Source organism: Aquarana catesbeiana, linkage group LG13, assembly GCF_042186555.1.
Source record: "Aquarana catesbeiana isolate 2022-GZ linkage group LG13, ASM4218655v1, whole genome shotgun sequence".
Lineage (NCBI taxonomy): Eukaryota > Metazoa > Chordata > Amphibia > Anura > Ranidae > Aquarana > Aquarana catesbeiana.
The window spans coordinates 162714331-162731580 of NC_133336.1; the positions used below are offsets into that span (position 1 = coordinate 162714331).

Genomic DNA, 17250 nt, shown 5'->3' on the forward strand with positions numbered 1-17250 from the left:
ATTTCATCCCTTCTCTTTTCCACAGATTTCTTTTAACTGTGCATATGCAATTTCTTTTAGGTTTCACTGATTTCATTCTTTAATTTTTAAGCCATATACTTGTTCCCCCCAAACGGAAAAAAAAGAAATTGTTTTTTGCCAAATCAATAGGCCTATACCTTACACATGAGATTTTCTCTGATGTACACAGGGTAAATGGCTGCTCTGGGGTGTAATAGGCACCAACTTTACCCTTGCTGTAATTCTATCCTAGTAATTGACAGAATAGGTCTGTGTATATATATATATGGAGTATTGGGATTTCCCTACATGTGCAATGTTTGAACCACTCCCAGGTTCCTATGTATGTCCTTTCACAAGTCCATACTTATTAACCAGGTGTCTGTTTTGATTGAGGACCAAACATGGAGAGCTAAATATTTTATGGCATTGTGGCTAGCAGTGTTGCAGATCTCATATTTTGCTTCATCACGGTCAACCACCATCAAATTAGGTTGAATGATGTAGTGTGGGAGACGGCTAATGAATACAGTGGTGGTTCAGGGCCTCCTAAGACATTTCCCTAGACTTAAGCATTCACGTATAACACCTGCTATTAGCAGTCTACAATGTCATGTCAACAACATGCCAAGCAATGCACTAAGACATGGTTGCGCAAGCTGTGGCCCTCCAGCTGTTGAGGAACTAAAAGTTCCATGAGGAAATGCAAGGCTGCCATTTACAAGCATGACTCCCAAAGGCAGATGCATGATGGGACTTGTAGTTACACAAAAGCTGGAGAGCCACAGGTTGAGCACCCATGCACTTTAAGACTTTAAGCCAGCCAAAATTCCTGCTGAACTGGACAAATTTCGATCCTTGTATGGGCTGAGAAAAGGAAGATATGGCTGCACACCACCATCGATCCAACATAGATTTATTGATACAAAAATGCTGAGGCTTCAGTTGTTCCTTAAGTTTTGAATAAGCACTAGTTAAGTGTGAAATGCATCACCTCTCCTGTGTCCTTGTCTTGGTGGCAGTCATTATGACATTTTTGTATGGATAAATCTATGTTGGATCGATGGTGGTGTGCAGCCGTATCTTTCTATTTCTCTTACCTTGGTGGCGAGCCATGGCTTGTACCCAGCCCATTTTGATCCATTGGATTGTTATCACCTGGAGCAGCGTTACCTTTCTCTGGATCTCCTTGTTTGGGTAGGCTGGTTGTACTGAAGTCAGTCACTTGATTGGCTTCAGGCTTCAGTACAACCAGCCTATCGTGTCTTTTTCGCTTGATCACTTCTGGCAGTTATTGCCGCAAGCAGTGATCATTTTATTCTGATGGCTGGGAAACCTCCCGCTATTAGGATAAAATTGCTCCATGGGAGGGACTCAGTGTTGATGAAGGAAAGAAAATTAAATAATGTATGGCCTGCCTTACATTGCAGCCCCACTTGGTCCTTCCTGTAATTAGTAAATGCAAAATAAAGTATTCCTTTACACGTTATTTTATAAACATCACAGTGGTAGTCAGTCTTTATCTTAGATATAATTGGTCTTGAAAAAGTCTTGTAGGCAACAGTATATTGGTTATAGTTTTAGAAGTACAAATTGCTTCTTGTGTATTTTTTCAGTCACATTCATATTCATTCATTCATTGTTCTAATTAAAGGATACAGCATGCTTGACATTTATTAGACACTTGGAATATAATAAGAGCCTTATAAATATATTATTTAGGGGCAACAGAAAGCTAAGTGAATTAGACCAACATTATAAAAACTGACTTTTTAAAAAAAAAAACACCATTTACAAGAATACAACTTTAGAAGTACTGTAAGACAGAGTGGTATGGCAATGATTCACAATTACAAGGCATTTCCCCTTTCACATCATCATTTACATTTCAAAGTTAATTCTCTAACAGGACTCTCTCTGGTGCTCTGCAAAAAAGTTAGGCACAGTTGATGATTAGCTTAGGTAGCCATCCACAAGGTCTAATGCATTGTTCTTGGACCACAGTAAATATTATAGTAAAATGATTCCACATACCTGAAACTTTCAGCTCCAAGTCAGCTGCATCGTAAAAAGAAAGGGACTGAAACAGACAGGTGTATGACCCTTCATCGGATGGAGCAATACTGTGAATTGACAAAGACACTTTACCATCAGCAATCAAACTGGTGTTGAAGGAAGTCCGGTTTTGGTACTTTGGGATTTGGAGGCCAATATTCTTCCTATTCTGATAGAGATGGACAGTAAAGCTAAACTTAGAGCGGAACCATCTCACCATCATGTCTTCCGCATTTGTGGACGGAGAGAGATAACACGGCAAAACTGCCGTCTCACCCAAAGAGACAATGATAGGGGTATCAGGACTCAAAACTTTAAATATTTCTAGAAGAAAGAAGCATATGGAGAAAGATAAGCAATTCAAATTATTAGGCTTTATGTTCTCCATATTTGTACCAATAAACTTAAGGTGGATATGAACAAACATCTGCAGTTATACATTAAAACATTTTGCTATATTCTTATATTTTGATATTCAGTGGGCTGCGTTGCATGCCCTTCCATCCTCTGTTGTCTGCCTTTCTGACCTTTTCTTTTTTATATACATTCTTTTGTACAGTGGGGATGGAAAGTATTCAGACCCCCTTAAATTTTTCACTTTTTGTTATATTGCAGCCATTTGCTAAAATCATTTAAGTTCATTTTTTTCCTCATTAATGTACACACAGCACCCCATATTGACAGAAAAACACAGAATTGTTGACATTTTTGCAGATTTATTAAAAAAGAAAAACTGAAATATCACATGGTCCTAAGTATTCAGACCCTTTGCTGTGACACTCATATATTTAACTCAGGTGCTGTCCATTTCTTCTGATCATCCTTGAGATGGTTCTACACCTTCATTTGAGTCCAGCTGTGTTTGATTATACTGATTGGACTTGATTGGGAAAGCCACACACCTGTCTATATAAGACCTTACAGCTCACAGTGCATGTCAGAGCAAATGAGAATCATGAGGTCAAAGGAACTGCCTGAAGAGTTCAGAGACAGAATTGTGGCAAGGCACAGATCTGGCCAAGGTTACAAAAAAATTTCTGGTGCACTTAAGGTTCCTAAGAGCACAGTGGTGTCCATAATCCTTAAATGGATGACCTTTGGGACAACCAGAACCCTTCCTAGAGCTGGCCGTTTGGCCAAACTGAGCTATCAGGGGAGAAGAGCCTTGGTGAGAGAGGTAAAGAAGAACTCAAAGATCACTGTGGCTGAGCTCCAGAGATGCAGTCGGGAGATGGGAGAAAGTAGTAGAAAGTCAACCATCACTGCAGCCCTCCACCAGTCGGGACTTTATGGCAGAGTGGCCCAATGGAAGCCTCTCCTCAGTGCAAGACATACGAAAGCCCGCATGGAGTTTGCTAAAAAACACCTGAAGGACTCCAAGATGGTGAGAAATAAGATTCTCTGGTCTGATGAGACCAAGATAGAACTTTTTGGCCTTAATTCTAAGCGGTATATGTGGAGAAAACCAGGCACTGCTCATTACCTGTCCAATACAGTCCCATCAGTAAAGCATGGTGGTGGCAGCATCATGCTGTGGGGGCATTTTTCAGCTGCAGGGACAGGGCGACTGGTTGCAATGGAGGGAAAGATGAATGTGGCCAAGTACAGGGATATCCTGGACGAAAACCTTCTCCAGAGTGCTCAGGACCTCAGGCTGTCTTGTTGGAAGGTAAATCTTCGGCCCAATGACCCTAAGCACACAGCTAAAATAAGGAAGGAGTGGCTTCACAACAACTCCATGACTGTTCTTGAATGGCCCAGCCAGAGGCCTGAATTAAACCCAATTGAGCATCTTTGGAGAGACCTAAAAATGGCTGTTCACCAACGTTTACCATCCAACCTGACAGAACTGGAGAGGATCTGCAAGGAGGAATGGCAGGGGATCCCCAAGTCCAGGTGTGAAAAACTTGTTGCATCTTTCCCAAAATGACTCATGGCTGTATTAGATCAAAAGGGTGCTTCTACTATATACTGAGCAAAGGGTCTAAATACTTAGGACCATGTGATATTTCAGTTTTTCTTTTTTAATAAATCTGCAAAAATGTCAACAATTCTGTGTTTTTCTGTCAATATGGGGTGCTGTGTGTACATTAATGAGGAAAAAATGAACTTAAATGATTTTAGCAAATGGCTGCAATATAACAAAGAGTGAAAAATTTAAGGGGGTCTGAATACTTTCCGTCCCCACTGTATATTGATTAACAAATGCAACATATTGTGAAATAAATTTTTTAATATACTGTACAGTATGTATAATATTTGCTTCTTTAATTTCAATATATTTCATACCTGGCCTGTCTGTACTTAAAGTGTTACTAAACCCAGAACCTGTATTCACTATATCTGGTCTCCCATAGTACACAATGCAATTAATTTAGTAAATATAAAGGGATAAATACCTTTTCTCATCAGCAGTATATAGCAGCCTTGTGACTTGTATCAGTTCCTAGTAAAGCTTATAGGAGGAGTTTTCATTCTCCCCTGCTCCCCTGTCTGATGATTGACCCTGTGCTGATCACATGCACTCTCTCAAGGAAAAAAAAACTCTCTAGCAATGCACACCAAACTGAGCATGTGCAGCCTGTCCCCTGGCTCTGTAAATATCAGGTTAATTTTTTGGAGACAGTGAAAGAAGAGGAGGATCAGAGTGACACGACCAAACAGCCTTTATAAGCAATGCAAAGGATTAACCCCTTAGGTTTCACAGTGAGTATAATAAGCATGCTTTACTGCATATACAGACTGATTTTAGTGTTGTGGGTTTAGTAACACTTAAAAATACTGTCTGTACTTATAAAATAAAACACTGTACTTATGCATGGCTCATTCAAGACAAAACAATGAGTTTGTTTTAATACCCCTCTCCAGCAGCATACTGTATCCTCATCTTTCCTTTGCTCACTCATAATTTCTTTCAGTCACTAAAAGTGAAGAAAATACCTGGTAATTCCAAGTTTGGAAGAGAATGCGAGAGTGCTAACAGACTAATGACTGCTAAATCCAAACTAGGAAACTGCTGTTAACATACTGGATATCTAAACCCAAAAACAAAATGTAATATATTGCAGTTTACCACTTTGCTGATTTCGTTTTTTTTCTGGCTTTCTTTACAATATTGTCACCTGGTGATCTTAACAAGATCTCCAGTCTATGGAACAGCAGCATTGTCGTCTCGAGGTGTTCTGATTTGGACTACAAATAACATTTACTCTCTTCCTTGCCATCACATAGGCTGCAGGGAGGTTTATAGTTTAGAGAGGATAGCTTGAAAAGTGCTAACACTGTCTGGGATTTCAGTTCGGCAGCAGGTTACAAGGACACTTTCTTTTTGTTTAGATCAACAGGTACTTTCAGTACTTGCAGAAACAGGACTTGAAAAAAATAAAACGAATGCAGCCACCACATTTAGGGACTGGAAAGATGAAATATATTACATTTTTGTTCTTGGGGTATTCGGGTGTTTAAGTTGCATAGAGTGGGGGTGATTTACTGAAGGAACATAGACTGATCACGTAGCTTAACCTTTTCATGACTAAGCCTATTTTTAAATTTGGTGTTTACAAGTTAAAATCCGTATTTTTTGCTAGAAAATGACTTAGAACCCTGAAACATTATATATATTTTTTAAGCAGAGAATCTAGAGAATAAAATGGAGTTTGTTGCAATATTTTATATCACACGGTATTTGTGCAGCGGTGTTTTAAACGTGAATTTTTCGAAAAAGGGACACTTTCATGAATTTTACAAAATCCAAACAGTAAAGTTACCCCAATTTTTTTGTATAATGTGAAAGATGATGTTACACCGAGTAAATAGATACCAAACATGTCACGCTTTATAATTGCATGCACTCGTAGAATGGCGACAAACTACGTTTTTTTTTTTTTTTTTACGGTTACCAGGTTAGAGTTACAGAGGAGGTCTAGTGCTAGAATTATTGCTCTCGCTCTGATGATCGTGGCGATACCTCACATGTGTCATTTGCGGGCGTGACTTCCGTATGCGTTGTCTTTGCTGCGCGAGCTCGTGGGGACGGGGGCGCTTTAAAAACATTTTTTTTCTTATTTTATTTATTTTTAAATTGTGTTTAAAAAAAAAAAAAATTGATGACTTTTATTGCTGTTACAAGGAATGTAAACATCCCCTGTGACAGTACTAGGTGGTGACAGGTACTCTTTATGGAGGGATCGGGGGTCTAAAAGACCCCCGATCCTTCCTTTGCACTTCAAAGTATTCAGATCGCCAAAAACGGCGATTCTGAATACTGTGTATTTTTTTAAAACCGGCGCCATTGGCAGCCGAGTAAACGGGATGTGACGTCATGACGTCGCTTCCGTGTTTACGATTAGGAGGCTGGAACGAAGCCACCCATGGCTTCGTTCCAGCCCGCCCCCAGCCGCTGGAGGCAGCCGATTGGTCTCCCGGGCCTCCCGTTTGATCGGGAGGCCCGGTAAGAGCCGGGGGAGGCGGCGGGAGGGGGGACGTCCCCTCCCGCTCCTCCAGTATAACAGCCGAGGGGCTTTTAGCCGCATCAGTTGTTATACTCGGATAGCCGATTGCCCGCTCTAAACAATGATGCCTGCAGCTGAGGGCATCATCCCGGTATAACCCCGGAAAGCCGAGTACGCACATCTGCGTACGCTCGGCGAGAAGGGGTTAAAAAACATCAGGTGATTTTATTCCTGTTGTAGTACATAGATCAGTAATTGAAAAAAGTTTTGGTTAGCGTTCTACTTTGAAACTGTATAATGATAGCTTCTATTTAACAGTTCAGTAAAAAGAGAAGCATACATGAAAATGACTAACAATGTTTACAATTTACAATATCTGGCAAATTTTGACAAAATTGTTACCTGAAACTGTGGTTTGGACCTCTAGAAGGATTATAGTAACTTTGAATGCAGCAGCTACAGTGATCGGAGTCATTACACATCCCAAGCAACTTTGAGTTTTCTACTGGAGAAAAAAAGTTTTTGTTCTTAGTTGTTAAAACAAATGGAGCAAATTAACATAAGAAAAACATGTGTTTTCCAAATACACTGAGAACATGCATAGGCCATAATTAGTATTCAATGCAAAAAGGGTTGGTTTTTTTTTTTTGGTTAGCCACATAAGTGGTTTTTTGGAGTTGATTAGGTCAGTCGGAATATTACTAATATAAACATGCCATAATTAAAATAAAATAGTCTAACTAGATTACTATAATTATTCTTACAAAGCGGACAGTAAATAAGGGGCGCAGGGGAGCCGCCGCCCAAAGTTTGCCAAAGAAGAAAGCTACTTTAACATGTTAAAAATTTGTTAAATATATATTGCAAATTAATAATGAAATAAAATTATTTAGTCGTACTATTCCACTGTTAGTCAAATTATCATTTTTTAAAAAATATAAAAACTGTATTTTGTTTATATATGTGTGCGGGGCGCCGGACAAATGGGTGTCTATTAGGTCCGTAAACTTTTGAAAAGCATGTGATTTGAGACTGAGCTCTAATTGGATTGTTCAAGTGCTCTGTGCCCTGAACCCTCCCACTTTTGATTTTAGCGAATCAATATTGTTTTTATAATTTTGGTCTCACGTGATTGGACCGTTCTCACCGAGTCTCATTCCCGCTTAGCAGATTGGCATTTGACTGACAGGTACTGATCAATGTGGAAGCAAGCAAAATATCCCGAAATTAAAGAAAATTCAGTTTTATCTTTGCAACAATACCCCTTCACAAGGCGTTCGGATGAAGAAAAAAAGAGGATAAAGGAGCTTGGACCAGATTGACCCAACTTGCAAATTCAGTAGCGGTCAAGTGATTGCAGTCGAGCCTACACTCGCTGCTTTTCCACCACTTTTCTATGGGAAACGGAGTTGGCTAGCTGGATGCGATGTGAGTCATGCCTTTTATTGTTTTCCCTTTTTGCTGTTTCAAAGTTCTGGCACCAAAATTTCTATAAAACGGATACTGATAATAAAACTACTACTGATAATAAACCCACATTGAACTCAGATTCACTGATTCATGGTGCATTTTTGCAGTCTTTAACGGTTGACTTTAACATTAACATTTTCAATATTTTATCTAGCAGTAACGATGCACAATCACCTGATACGTGGCTTTTTACAGTCCTGCATTACTAACAGTTTATTTTTCAGTTTGTTTGCGACCTCCCATATTTTTTTTAGCTCCAGCCACTACTGCAAAGCAATACTGGCATACAATTATTGGTAAAAAGAAAAACGCTTTTTCGAGAAAATTTTTATTTCTGCAATAGGCAGGTACTTCAGTATCAAGGTTGACAACGCAGGTTCAGTGTAGGTTTTTGGCATGAAGAAAGTTGAAGTGCTACACAGATGTAGTGGTTCAAAGCAGCAATGTTTGTGGATTGTTATTTTCTTTACTATTCTCACTAATGTTTGGGCATGCCCCAATAATATATAGCTTGTAGCTATGTTAGCAAGAACAATGAGCGGTCAAAGAAAATATCCTCTGGCTAGTAAACTTATGCACAACAGGAATTATGCTTGATAACTGTTTTGTGTATTTTACTAAAGGTATTTTACTAAAGGCTTCCTCATATTTGTGCATAAAGTGGTCTTCAAGTAAAGTGAGGTAGGAAGGTCAGAGGATCTCAAATAACTGTCACCTTCAGATACAGTGGAAATTACCTTAAATTCCAGATGACTAAATGACTTTTTGGTCATTTAGTATTGCACGTCCCAGTATTGTTAGAAAACTGGTTTGGCAAACAATCCAGTGAAGCTATTTTGGTTAACCATTCAGAACTGTGATCGAACGGCATGTAAATACTATAAGATTTAACATAGAAACTACTTCAGCTCTGTTGGAGACATTCATGTCGTGGGCGTTTTGCAATCCTTCTTAAGAGTCCGCAAATCAACCAATAATAGTATTTTCTGCCTGTAGCCTTTCAATTATCCGACTGCCTGGCAAAGTACACTAGCTGACCTCTGCTGCACCATCTTTATTCTATAGCGGCCAACTTTCTGGTATACTTCACAAGAATGTGTCAGTGTTGTGATACCCCCTTGCAGTGGCGTAGCGTGGGTTGTCAGCGCCCGGGGCAAGGTAAGAAATTTGCGCCCCCTAACCCGCGGACTTTTAGCACTCCCTGATTCCATTCCACTAGTACAGTAGTACTGACCAACCTAATTTCTACACCGACCTACCTGACCACTACACTAACCTACCCGATTCCTATACTGACTAATCTGACCACTAACCTATCTGATTCCTACACTGACCTACCTGATTTATGCACTGACCTCTACACTAACCTACCTGACCACTACACTGACCCACCTGATTCCTATACTGACCACTACACTACCTGATTCCTACACTGCCCACTACACACATTATTGCTCACTAATTGGTTGCTAGATGATACTGCACATAATAACCGCTTACCCATTGGTTGCTAGAGGTTACTGCACATTTTTACTACTAACTGATTGGTTGCTAGAGGTTACTGCAAATTATTATTGCTCACTGATTGCTTGCTAGAGATTACAGCAGATCATTACTGTTCACTGATTGGTTGCTGAAGGTTACTGCACAATATTAATGCTCCCTAACTGGTTGCTAGAGGTTACAGCACATCATTACAACCCACTAATTGGTTGCTTAAGGTTACAGCACATCATCTCACTGCCTGCACACCACAGACTGTGGAGGTGACAGAGTGCAGGGTTCAGAGATGTTATTTGTATGGAGTGCAGGGTTAAGGGGGTGCTCTGTGTACAGCATGCAGGGTTGAGGGGGGATGCGCTGTGTGTGGCATGCGGGGTTGAGGGGGGTGCGCTATGTACAGCGTGCAGCGTTGACGAGAGTGTGCTGTGTGTGGCATGTAGGGTTGAGTGGGTGCGCTGTGTGCATCATGCAGGGTTGAGAGGGTGCACTGTGTGCGGCATGCAGGGTTTAGCGGGTGCGCTGTGTGCGGCTTGCAGGGTCGAGGGGGTGTGCTGTGTGCGGCTTGCAGGGTTGAGGGGGGTGCACTGTGTGTGGCGTGCAGAGTTGAGGGGGTGCGCTGTGTGCGGCGTGCAGGGTTGAGGGGGTGCTCTGTGTACAGCATGCAGGGTTGAGGGGGATGCGCTGTGTACAGCGTGCAGGGTTGAGCAGAGTGCGCTGTGTGCAGAGTGCAGAGTTGAGGGGGTGCGCTGTGTGCGGCATGCAGGGTTGAGGCGGGTGCACTGTGTGCAGGGTTGAGGGGGTGCGCTGTATGCGGCTTGCAGGGTTGAGGGGGGTGCACTGTGTGTGGTGTGCAGGGTTGAGGGGGGTGCACTGTGTGTGTGGTGTGCAGGGTTGAGGGGGGTGCACTGTGTGTGGTGTGCAGGGTTGAGGGGGTGCGCTGTGTGCGGGGTTGAGGGAGTGCTCTGTGTACAGCATGCAGGGTTGAGGAGGGGGTGCGCTGTGTGTGGCGTGCAGAATTGAGCGGGGTGCACTCTGTACAGCGTGCAGGGTTGAGGAGAGTGCACTGTGTGTGGCGTGCAGGGTTGAGGGGGTGCACTGTTTGTGGCATGCAGGGTTGAGGGGGTGCACTGTTTGTGGCGTGCAGGGTTGAGGGGGTGCACTGTTTGTGGCGTGCAGGGTTGAGGGGGTGCGCTGTGTGTGGTGTGCAGGGTCGAGCGGGGTGCACTCTGTACAGCGTGCAGGGTTGAGGAGAGTGCACTGTGTGTGGCGTGCAGGGTTGAGGGGGTGCACTGTTTGTGGCATGCAGTGTTGAGGGGGTGCACTGTTTGTGGCGTGCGGGGTTGAGGGGGTGCACTGTTTGTGGCATGCAGTGTTGAGGGGGTGCACTGTTTGTGGCGTGCGGGGTTGAGGGGGTGCACTGTTTGTGGCATTAAGGGTTGAGGGGGTGCACTGTGTGCGAGGGTTGAGGAGTTACATCTGTGTACATCTCCCCCCTCAAATACAAAGCTCTCTTCCCCTCAGCTCAGCCCCCCTCCTTGGCTCGGCTGCCACCATGCAATACAGAGTGAGTACTCACAGTGTCTGTGCAGGCTGCGTGGAGGGGGCCATGGCTTCTGTCTATGTGGATGCCGCATCCTCTTCCTCCTGGCCTGGGTTTTCTCCAGACAGTCCTGGGGTGGTCGGTGCAGGGTCAGAGTGCCGTGGCTGCGTAGCAGCTCACTCAGTGACAAGCAGGAGTCAGACTCAGGAGAGCGGCGGAAGTCCGGGCTGTGAGGCGGGTTAAGAGAACGGTCAGAGCGAGTGGGGATCCTGGACCCGGTGTGTTGGGAGTGACGTGTAATTGAGAGCCCCACCTGCCCTAAGTTCCCCCTACTCTCTGCACGCCGCACGGTCACAATCCCTAGCTGGCATCATCGTCTTCACTGTTCAGTCACTCACTCGCTGCGGTGTCAGTTACCGCTGGAGCCTAAGCCGTGCCGCAACTTCATCTTCATCATAGCGAAGAGCTCACAGTCCCCTAGACTGCACAGCGCAGGAGAAGAGATACTGGTAATCTGCCGCCTGTCACTGCGCCCCTCCAAATGTTGCGCCCGGGGCAACAGTCCCCCTGCCCCCCCCCACGCTACGCCACTGCCCCCTTGTACTGATATAGATAATTATGAAGTCTGAACACAGTAGCCATAATCCAAACGAGGATCAGAGAAGAAATCAGTGGATATTAAACATGCCAAGGTTAAACCTAAACAAGCAGAATGTTGCCAGGAGGTCAAACAGAAGATAGTCAGGGATCAAGCAAGTATTATAGCAAGGATTAAATACAAAAGGGATGGATGGGCGTGTAGCAGAGAGACAAGCTTGTAGGTCAATACCGGGAGGTCCAAAAACTAAGTGTTAAACCTAAGATGTATAGGAGGACCAACATTAAAATTTGGAGCAAAAATCATGGCTCCATCACATAGAACAGCCTTTTTCAACTAGGGTGCCTTGAGGTTTCTTCAGGGATGCCTTGGCAAAATGCGTAAAAATTGATCAAAAATTGTATAGAAACCAGCAGGTGGATCAAGCCTGCCTTTTAGTTACACAAAGCTACAGGTTTTCACCATTAAGACTTTCTAGCCAGCGGCATCTTAACAACCAATGACATCATCAGCTAGTGAGGAGGATGTCTGTTGCCTCCACAGCATCCTTGTTAGAACCTCTTGTGTCCCTCTCCCTCAGCACTGGGGTTACATTAGCTGATTGATGGAGAGAAATTGAGGGAGAAGAGAAACATTGTAAAACTAGTCAGTACCAGTGTGCAAAAGTGTATTTGCTTTGAAAGAATAAATCAACTATAACATTGAGTGTCCTACGTTTGGATGTTGCAGCATTGTGTAAAGCTATTAGAACCATTTTTTTACATTTTAAAATGGGGTGCCTTAACATTGTCCATAATTTTAAAGGATGCCTTGACTGAAAAAAGGTTGAGAAACACTGGCATACAGCACTGAGATCATAAATAGCCCAAAGATGTATTCATGAAAGTATAGTAAAAGGAGAAAGTAACAATAAAATATAAGAACAATATAAGAAGCCCATGATTAGTGATGGGCAAATCTGCCTGAGTTTGATTCCCAGGGGTTCTGCAAAGCTTGTTCAATCCCAAACTAATGCCGCGTACACACGAGCGGAATGTCTGATAGAAAAAGTCAGACGGAGTCTTTTCATCGTATAATCCGCTCGTGTGTAGGCCTCATCGGACCTTTTTTTTGGAAAATTCAGACTGACCTAGAAATAGAACATATTCAAAATCTTCCTGCCGGAACCAGTTCCTATCGGGAAAACCGCTCGTCTGTATGCTGTTCCGACTGACCAAAAACGGCGCATGCTCTGAAGCAAGTAAGAGATGTAAGCTATTGGCCACTGGCTATTGAACGTCCTTTTTCTATTCCCGTCCTATGTGCTGTACGACACCGCGTTCTGGACGGTCGGACTTTGGTCGGACTTTAGTTTGACCGTGTGCAGGCAAGACCGCTTGAATGGAATTCCGTCAGAGAAACCTTCGGAGTTTAGTCCAACGGCAAAACCGGTCGTGTGTGCGCGGCATTAGAGGCAAATCCATTGAAGTCTATGAGGAGTGAATCTTGTTGTAAAATTCTAAGAGGCCATTTTTAGAGCTTATAGGCAAACTACTGCAAAAAAGGAATTTGATTCTGGGCACTGCACAAGTGCCCAGCATCATGCAGTTCCCCTAAAAGTGTTTGTTCCCCTAAAATTGTTTGTTCAAAGAAATACCATACATTGGGGAGAGGGTCTTTTCACTCAGGGCAACGTTGAGCCTGGGTTCACACTTGTGTGAACACAGACATTACATGTGATTCATACCCGCACTGCATCGGACAATTCCTTGATCATGCAGCACTGTACCCACATGAATTTACATAATTTTTTAGACAGATAGAGCTATTTTTTTTGGTGTTAAGTAATAACCACTTGGTTTTTACTTTTTTACTATACAAAAGGAAAAAGAATAAGGCTACTTTCACACTGGGGCGGGGGAGGGGGGGCGTTAGCGGTAAAGCACCGCTAGTTTTAGCGGTGCTTTACCACTGTTATAGCGGCCGAGGCAAGGGTTAAAAGTGCCCAAAAATCGCCACTGCTGGAGCACTTTGCAGGAGCTTTGGCAGCGCTGCCCATTGACTACAATGGCAGGGGCGGTTTAGGAGCGGTGTATAAACTGCTCCCGCACCGCCCCAAGTAGCGGCTTGCAGGACTTTTTTCTCCATCTTGCAAGCACACCACCCCAGTGTAAAAGCACTCAGGCTCACACTAGGGCTGCAGAAGAGGCAGTTTACAGGCGCTTTTCATTCGCTTTTTTTTAGCGCAAAAACGCCTGTAAAATGCCTCAGTGTGAAAGGGGTCTGAAAATGTTGAAAAAACTAGATAAAACGTTAGGACATAAAACGTTAGGACAGTACTAATGGCTTCAAAATTACATCTTTTTCAAAAGTCGACACCCAAAGGTGATCTCATTTTTGCTAGACATTTTTTCGGAAACAAAGAAACATGCTACTATTGAGGTGGTAAAAAGTGTCTGACAGAGAAAAAAAACAACAACAATCTAATTGCATGAAAATTTGTGTCAATGTGTGTGCTGTTTTTTCCTTTGTCCAGATTAGAAACGTTGGGTTCTCGTAATATTTTGCCAGCATGCTGGTCAATTTCCAAAAAACTGTGACAAGCAGTGATACCTTGCACATCATCTGGTCACCCTCTCCCTTGTACACCCTGTACCCTATCCGTGACACCTAGGGTTGCCACCTCATCCCTTTGAACCCGAACACATATGAATTACACAGGTTCTGAGACTAATTTAATGCAGATAAGGCAACAAGTGAGTTTAATTACCTCCTTAATCAGCCACAGAACCTGTCTAATTAATATGTGTTCGGGTTTAAAGGTATGAGGTGGCAACCCTAGTGACACCCCATCAGATTTTTATTTCTGTCTGTGCTCTTTTTGCAGATTTTCCCTCACGTCTGGTAAAACATTTGTTAGTAACAGTAATCGAGGAGAAACCTCTCTAAGAGTTCCAAGTAGCAGCAAAAACCTGACAGAAGTTCTTATTCTTCCCCACTCTATCCAAAACTAGAAAAACTGTTTTTGCTCACTTAATAGTAATAATAATAAAATTGCATATACCTTTTATGCAGCAACCAAACAGCTGAAAGAAGTCATCCAAAAAGGTAGCATGGCAGTGGAGATGGCATTTAGAAATAACATTCCAGTGACTCCTTGAAAAGTAAATATATTAGGAATGGTTGTGAAAGTACCACTGATAAAGTGGAAATTGATGTGAGCTGCCAGAAGTGATTTGGAGTACTCCTTAAGGACTTTATGAAATAGGACTTTGTGGACGAGACACCTATAAGCCTGTAAAACCTATACTGTATATGGTTCAGAATGTTCCAGCCTGACAAACACACATTTCCCTAGAACATAGTCGTTCTTCTATTATCTGTTATTTTAAGAACATTTACTGCAACTTTTGAGCTAAATGCTAAATATTTTGTATACATACCAGCCCAGTTCAGACAACTGTGCACAGTTCTAGAGCACTTCTGTGCCACAATGTATTGGCAACATACAATAAATCAGACCAGTGCAAGGATTTTTGTCTACTTAGGCAAACGTGCATTTTTGTAGGTATGTGTGTGGGGGGGCTCTAAACATTTTTGACATTTTTTTTATATGTTTTCTTATATGCCTAAAACAGTTTTTTAGTGACTCATGTGATTGGGCATGTAATTGCCATCATCCCATATAGCATATAAAAAGTAGGAAAAAACCTCTATTAGGGGATTTTTAAAGGCAATGAAAAAAAAATTCTTTAAATTTTGATAAAATTAATTTATTTTAAACATTGGTAGAAAAATTCATTAAATTTCAACATGTTGTAAACACTATACAAAATATTAAAAAACATTGCATATTGAGAAAAGATGGAAGTGATACTGCCCACTACAAAATTCAGTAACCACCAATGCAGACATGTGGTGCCGAGTAGCAGTAATCCAATGCGTTTCAATAAGTAATATTCAATAAATCTTCATCAGGGATTCTGTATCACTATCTACAGAAAATCAAAAGTGCAATGTTAGGGAATGCATATAGGTATCATATTTCATAGAAGTAGATATAGTATATCTGTCATTGTATATAGATAATAAGTTACAATTTCTATACATATTCAAAAAAGCAGATGCATTCCCCATGTCAAGGCCAGAAAAAGTCCAAAATCCACAATCCACAGAATCTGTCCCTCATCCTCTACAGGATGGCTGGATACAAACGAATCCCAAAGATGGCACTCAAAAACATAACCCGGCAGCTGTGTAAAGACATTTATAAGGGTGAGAAACCCCCCTCTCTCCAAGCTAAATCCCTGCTAACAAAGGATTCTGTCACGGTAAAAAAGGGGGGGGACCAAAACTTACTGTATGATATATGAGGCAATTAAAGGCCTCCAGGGCGAAAAAAGACTGTCCAAAGGGCGCTAAATGATCGTGGTTACTACTCCACAGTCACGCTGAGGAGGGGAATGGCGCCATATGCCGTCCCCGGCATCCCTTTATGTGGTCAAAGGCGTGGATCGTGACGTGCCGCATCGCTACAATGATGTGTCACGTCCGGCCATCAGAGCGCGGCCACCACGTCCAGGCGCCCACACAGGTCCCGAATATACGGAACAAGTGGAGCAGGTCAGTTGGGACTAAAACCACCAACACAGAATACCTCTAGCATGGAGTAAACCATGCCTCGAGGAAAGGGGAAGCCGCCATGTCCATTGGGGCACGGCGGCCCCCCTGTGTTGGGTAGGGATGTAGTGGGCAGATAATCGTGGAAAATTCCCTGAAAAGAAAAAACAGGGAAAAGAAGGGGAGGAAAAACCATTACTTGACTAATAGCATGGGGAATGCTATCTGCTGTACATTAAATTTTTTGGGCTCTTACTATACATAATTTCCTCCTATAACTGATCTTGATCCAAAGATACCTAAATTACAGAGAGAAAAAATCAAAACAGTAATATAATTATAATAAAGAAAACCCTAGATGTGTATATCATATTTCAAAAAATCCCAAGGTCCAAAGGCACAAAGTGATATCTACAGTGAAGGGAAAGGTGATTTACCTTAGAGAGAGGGGGGTTTCTCATCCTTATAAATGTCTTTACACAGCTACTGGGTTACGTTTTTGAGTGCCATCTTTGGGATTCGTTTGTATCCAGCCGTCCTGTAGAGGATGAGGGACAGATTCTGTGGATTGTGGATTTTGGACTTTTTCTGGCCTTGACATGGGGAATGCATCTGCTTTTTTGAATATGTATAGAAATTGTAACTTATTATCTATATACAATAACAGATATACTATATCTACTTGTATGAAATATGATACCTATATGCATTCCCTAACATTGCACTTTTGATTTTCTGTAGATAGTGATACAATATCCCCGATGAAGATTTATTGAATATTACTTATTGAAACGCGTTGGATTACCGCTGCTCGGCACCACATGTCTGCATTGGTGGTTACTGAATTTTGTAGTGGGCAGTATCACTTCCATCTTTTCTCAATATGCAATGTTTTTTTTAATATTTTGTATAGTGTTTACAACATGTTGAAATGTAATGAATTTTTCTACCAATGTTTAAAATAAATGAATTTTATCAAAATTTAAATAATTTTTTTTCATTGCCTTAAAAACCCCCTAATAGAGTTTTTTTTC

At 42.1% G+C, this 17250-nt stretch overlaps 1 protein-coding gene across 1 annotated transcript in view; it reads right to left on the reverse strand.

Annotated features, from left to right (window-relative positions):
* LOC141116421 (butyrophilin subfamily 2 member A2-like) overlaps positions 1–17250 on the reverse strand; it is a 121828-nt gene that overhangs the window by 76067 nt on the left and 28511 nt on the right. The window contains exons 2-3 of the mRNA XM_073608683.1: positions 6909–7008; positions 2035–2123 (exon numbers count right to left, since the gene is read on the reverse strand). Of these exons, the coding sequence (XP_073464784.1) occupies positions 2035–2123; positions 6909–6988 (169 nt within the window). The 5' untranslated portion in view covers positions 6989–7008. The remainder of the gene's footprint in view (positions 1–2034; positions 2124–6908; positions 7009–17250) is intronic.